The sequence below is a fragment of the Etheostoma spectabile genome, chromosome 16 (genome assembly GCF_008692095.1).
Source record: "Etheostoma spectabile isolate EspeVRDwgs_2016 chromosome 16, UIUC_Espe_1.0, whole genome shotgun sequence".
NCBI classification, from domain to species: domain Eukaryota; kingdom Metazoa; phylum Chordata; class Actinopteri; order Perciformes; family Percidae; genus Etheostoma; species Etheostoma spectabile.
Window position 1 is genome coordinate 6,258,192 of NC_045748.1, and position 5,803 is coordinate 6,263,994.

The following is a 5,803-nucleotide window of genomic DNA, read 5'->3' on the forward strand; positions in this document are numbered from 1 at the left end:
ACACACACACACACCATCCTGCTCCATACAGTATGTTGCACCCCTAAACCCCCGTGCATCCCCATCCCGCCCCAACACCAAAGTCTTATTCAGAAGCACTCACTTTTGTGTCTCACACTTGTCTTAAAAGGAAGGGCTCAGAACTTAAAAAGGAGAACATTTTGATTCTGACAGAGCAGAACTGAAAACCTGAGTGGAGTAACATTTGAAAACATGTGATATGTAATAAACATGTGCTATATCGGATGAGGCTCTCATGTGCACGGACATGGAAAATATGTGCATTTGTGTGATGTGTAACTAGTGCATTCATTCATTCATTCGGTGTCTCACTCATTCAAGCTACAGTAGCATTTACAGTACTTAAATATTGTGTTTTGATTTTTCAGGAAATGTGTGCAACTATGATATGACCCCTTCGTAATGCTGCCTTCGGGTTTCTGCATAAAGGAAGTGCTTCCGAGATGAAGAGAATAGGTGGTTTACAGTGATATGTGTAGTGTATGAAAATAGTGAAAAACTAACAAGTAGAACTTACATCACTCAGAAAAAAGAAAATGGAGCTAGGTGGTTTCCACCTTACGGCAGCAGCACACTCCTTGATAGGTATTGGTGTATTAAGTTAACATATCCTGGTTTATATGTTGCTACGTTAGGTGCTGAAAAACAAACAATCCCTCTCAGGCCTCCCCAGTCCCTCCCTGCTACAGCAGAATCTTCTGATGTTGCATCCTTTCTTGACTCATTCAACCAGTTAGACAGAAGCACAGCTGCCCAATGCCAGACTCAACTGCTTTTCATCCAGACAGAGTTTTTGTCTTCACCGAGGAGTTCATTTCCAAGTTTCAGTTCCAAATCCTTCACGTCGATATACAGAGCCCTGGCTTCCATCTTCTGTGTTTTCGTTAGGTGTTATTGTGGCGGCAAACTTCAAAATATAACACTCCAACCAGGCAATAACTATTTCATGGGTTTCTGATTATGTATGTAGATGCATGTGTGTGCTTCTGTATGTGTGTCTTCACAGTTCACGAGTCTGGGGTCAGTGGTAATAAGACAATCACAGTGCTACCTGTTTGTCCTCGCTGCACGGTTCCTACCACAATCAATGTAGAAACATCATGCTATTTTACACTTGCTACCGTTGAATCCTCCAATTCACTATATCCTCACATGAATCATCCTCCACGTTTTTCCATTCACTTCGTTTTCGACAGTGAGGTGCTACAGCCGTACGGATCAAGAGGGGAGCACAAACAACGTTTTAGCATTAGATGGAGGCGCTATAAATGCTGATGAAGAGGCCTGTGATTTTACTGCATATTGACTGAGGCTACCGATAAAGATTGTGAATCAATATGACGCGAGCTACTGGGAGAAATAACGGAAGAAGGTAGAAAAGGTCACTAGGAAGAAGGAAATCGTCGATCTTTTGTGTTGTGGAGCTGCTGCACAAGACAATCAAGCAACCAACACCCTTTTCCAAAGAAAACACGAGGGGTGAAAGAGATTCAGTTTCCTACCACGGTTAGACAATACTTACAAACCCAGGTGCGCAGGTTTCCGCAGAACCCAAAAACACAAAACAAGCTTCATCCACAAAAAGGAAAAAGACGTCAGCACACGCAGACAGGAACGCTCACGAGCAGGGGAGCACAGCAACTTTCTCATTCCAGCACTGAGCTCGCCGTGACATCACCCGGCCAAAGAGCCAATCCAAAGGCAGGGCTCAGCGCCAAGCCTGGGGCAAGCAACACATGCGGCAGAGAAGAATACACGCACACATACGCACACATACACACACTGACACATGTCCACGAAGCATAGAGTGCATATATCACATTGAGAATAATAAGGGAAAGGGTCCAGTGAAAGAAGCATTGGTAGGCTCAGCAGAAGCTTAGCTGTATACAAAACCATTCATTGCGGGACTTTTTTTTTTTTGGCTGTAGTGTTATTGACTCAACTTGCAAACACAAACCACTCCAGTTGGGGGGAATAAGGTCCTTGAAATGGCCTGTGGCCCGAGTGTGGGCCAGCCCCTACCTTGTACCCCTTCAGTTAGTAGATAATGACAGTTCAAAAGGTCAAAGGGCATGCACCAGCAGTCATCATGCGATTACAGTTCACAGGAAGCACGTTTTTTCTTGGTTGTTTTACTGACATTTAGGTTTTTTTGTAAAAAAAAAAAAGAGAAGAAGATTCATGCCTTAGTCTAGTGATATTTTTCTTTACAAATGTTATAAAACTACAACTTGAACTCCTCTTTTTTTTCCACTGTCTGTTTTCATTTGTGGTGTTCCATGGTCACACACTGAGGATAATTCTGTGTTTGTCATTTTGTAGTTTGCGCTTCTTAGTCTTTGTCTTACTCTTCCTCTTCTCCCCTGGCTCATTTTCTTCTGCGTTCTGGTTGTGTTTTTGTGGAGGATGATTTGGCAGTGGCTTTCCGGTCCTAAAAACAGAGACAGACACCATTTACACACAAAACACAGGCAAAGTTAATTTGGCCTTCCAAAAACTATTATCAAAGTGTACTGGATGCCAAATCTAGGGTTCTAATTTTGAACATAACTGAAAAAGAACAGCGTGTGAGAGACTACTGAGCTCTAACAGAGTCCAATATGTTGTCAAACAGGCTTCTATCCAAGCACTGGGATGCACAAGTGCTTGTTGTGTGTCCCGTACCTGGAGGACTGAGTAGTATGTGTATTTCAGTGTTTAACTCTCCGCAGACTGGTGCGCTGCGCTGACTGAGCACCCTTTTTCACATCCACCCTCACCTGGAGCAAGGAGGGAGGGAGGAGGGAAGGAAAAAACACTTGGACCAGTTAACTGCTGAAGCCGCTACATGTAACCAGAGCAGAAAACTAACTGTCCGCCAGCCAGCCACTGTGGCTCGCTGCAGTCCCAAAATACCAATAAGAAATGATGACAGTGATGATGGCAATGTCTCACTTTTCTACACTACACTCATTTTGTACAATTATGTCTCGCAGTTTTTTACAATACAAATGATCATTAACTCAGAATCATTGTGGGTCTGATGGGGACAACATGCTTTTAACCAACATTTGTCTAGTGGCTACTGTTATTTTCCCAGCCTTTGTGCCAGGCTATGTGACTAATTCACAGTAATCTGCTTGGGGTAACAGTGTTCATGTGTGAATATGACTCAGTGTAAATGATGAAAACACAACTGACTCACCTTTCTGGCAAGCACGCGTCCGTGTTCATCAACAAACTGCGCCTCAGCAGCATAGTCCTCTTTCTCCTCTTTCTGTGCAAATATAACACAATTTACATGTGAACAGCAATTCATAGTACTCATATTTGTGCGGCAATATTTTTTTTGCAATCAGGAATGTGAAACATAACCAAAAAGTATCGGACATGGCAGATATTCCCCAATGTGTTGCACCACACAACACATAATTCTGGTTGCATTCTGTGACTTCATCAAAATAGCTGATTTTGATGCTTGTTGAGTTCTAAAGTGAGATTAAATTTGTGCATGGTCGAGAGCAAAACAAGAATCACATTAAATGTGTCATTGAATCAGATAATAAAAAACAAACAAAGGGATGGACAAAGATGTTTCCCCTCCAGGCGCAGGAAGCAGCAGGTGGTCGGCAACCTGACCTGGCCCCGCCTCTGCTCCTGTTCCCGAGCATGTTGGCCCGCCTCCTTGTCAGAGAAGCCCAGCCCCTTGTCAAAGGGTTGCGTGCCCTGCAGGAGGCGCCCACGCAGCACATGAGAGTAACCCGTGTCACACACCGGAGTCAGCAGAGCCTCCTGGGTCACGCGCAAGCCAGGCCCTCTGCCGTCACGTCCTGATGACACGGAGCCCACCCAGCCCTGCAGGGAATCCTTGTCCGGTAAGTAGGGTTGAAATGCTCCGCCTCCCACCACCCTGGAGAGCAAAATGAAAATAAAGCAAAAGGAGAGCGAGAAAAAGAAAGATATGTTGAGTACAGACAGTGAAAAACAACAAACAACGTAGTCAGTTTGACTACAGTTATAGCCAACATACCGGTTGTCGCCGTTGTGCTCCGGAGCCCGACTCAGTCCCGTCACCTCACACCGCTGGGCATACACCTGCTGGCCTGCAACAACAGAAATCCCTTCCACTGAACCCAACCCTACACCTCCACCTCCTCCTTTTGTTCCTCCTCCTGCTGCGAGGACCTCCCCTCTCCTCCCATCCAACCTCTGACCTCCCAGCTGGCCGTTTAGGTTGACCTTAGGAACGGCGCCACTGGCCCTCACCCTGTCCCATTCTGCCAGTACAGTTGCTGGCTCCTGTGGCGCCTCCTCCTCCTCAACCTCCCCTTCTTCCTCATCCTCCTCCTCCTCCTCCAGCTCCATGATGGAGCCACTGGCCCCACTGGCTGTACTACCCGGGCGACCCAAGCTGCAGGGAAGGGACAGCGTGGCGCCCTCGGAGTCGTCTGCCCGACTGCTGCCCTCTAGTGACGAGTCCTCCACTGTGACCAACGAGGGGCTGACCCCTGCTGGCCACACCTGAACGTCCGACATCTCCATTAATGTGTCTTCCTCGGTGGTGGCGATGGGGGCACACTCGAGGCTGGAGACTTCCTGCCAGTAGGGCTCTGCGCCCAGCGGGGAGGGCAAACTGTACTGCATGGAGGCCGGGGACAGCAGCTCATCCTGCACCAGCCCATAACCTGAGGGAAGACAGGGGCGAGACAAGAGAAAGACTAACACCACACAGGCATAGCCAGGGGGAGGATGGGGAAGTGTGGATCAACTGTTTCTCCATCCCGTGAGGAAACAGTGGGGCTCAGCCCTGTCCCAATATACCAACAAAGAGACTAGAATCCGTCTTTATAAAATCCACTTATTTAGGATTGAGATATCCTTCAATCCATTTCATTCAAGTGTGAGAAGCATGATATATTGAACCAGCAATCTGATACCAATAAATCCCAGGCAGAATGTTTTGTACTACTTTCAGTTTGAAAGGTAGAGCACAAGAACAATACTGGTCTTTCACTCTGAAATCACCTTCCTTTTTCTTTCTAATGTTTTGTCTGATAGTTGATAGTTACTTTAGGTTATTATCATTGGGACACAGCAATACGAGTGAGGTGAGGGTCAACGTGGTTTGGTGTGTGACCCATTATCTATGAGGTGAATGGTGCAAAGCTCTGCTACCGGGTAAGAAAGGGAATCTGCAGAACATCCACTGTGTTCCTTGATTAGGGACATAAGGTGAGTCTAGATTTATACAGTATACTGATTGTGGGGTTGGCACGATATAAATATATCATTAGTACCATCTGAGAAAAGTATTCCAATTGAATTTTAGTTTCCTGATTGAAACTGGAGTTCATAAACAGACTAATTCACAAAAATGTCCACAAAAGCTGTTGCATTTACATACAGCCGATAATGAAATTACAATATTTAAAGGAAATGCTGTAGATTTGAAATCTGGCCATCACGAATATGCACTTATTAAAAATTTGTTCTTCTTCAGATAAATGTCGGTGCAAACTAGTCAAGGCAGAGGCTGGGTGCTGTACTTTGTTAAGAGTGACAAAACAATATCCCAGCAGCTGTGACACAAATACCAAAGCTGTAACAAAATTATCGTTCCAACCCTTGTCCCACCTTCATGATTGGGAGTCAGCAGCATCTTGCAGATTCTGCAGAGGAAAATGCAAGTTACTGTTGCTCTTGCATTATCAGAGTCATGCATTTATGTGTGTCTGCATCCCAATCATCCAAATAAAGGTCTCTGCGCACACACACACACACACACACACACACACACACA

At 45.5% G+C, this 5,803-nt stretch overlaps 1 protein-coding gene across 10 annotated transcripts in view; it reads right to left on the reverse strand.

Moving 5' to 3' along the window:
• ank1b (ankyrin 1, erythrocytic b) overlaps window positions 1–5,803 on the reverse strand; it is a 91,121-nt gene that overhangs the window by 1,703 nt on the left and 83,615 nt on the right. For 3 of the 10 annotated variants that reach the window (XM_032539110.1, XM_032539111.1, XM_032539107.1), the window contains 5 exons: window positions 4,034–4,688; window positions 3,643–3,913; window positions 3,209–3,280; window positions 2,689–2,783; window positions 1–2,455 (listed from right to left, as the gene is read on the reverse strand). The exon at window positions 1–2,455 is cut by the window's left edge and continues 1,703 nt beyond it. In XM_032539110.1, the coding sequence (XP_032395001.1) occupies window positions 2,715–2,783; window positions 3,209–3,280; window positions 3,643–3,913; window positions 4,034–4,688 (1,067 nt within the window). In that variant the 3' untranslated portion in view covers window positions 1–2,455; window positions 2,689–2,714. Of the gene's footprint in view, window positions 2,456–2,688; window positions 2,784–3,208; window positions 3,281–3,642; window positions 3,914–4,033; window positions 4,689–5,803 lie in introns of those variants that run through there. The other 7 variants (XM_032539114.1, XM_032539112.1, XM_032539116.1 and 4 more) reach the window with 6 other exon arrangements.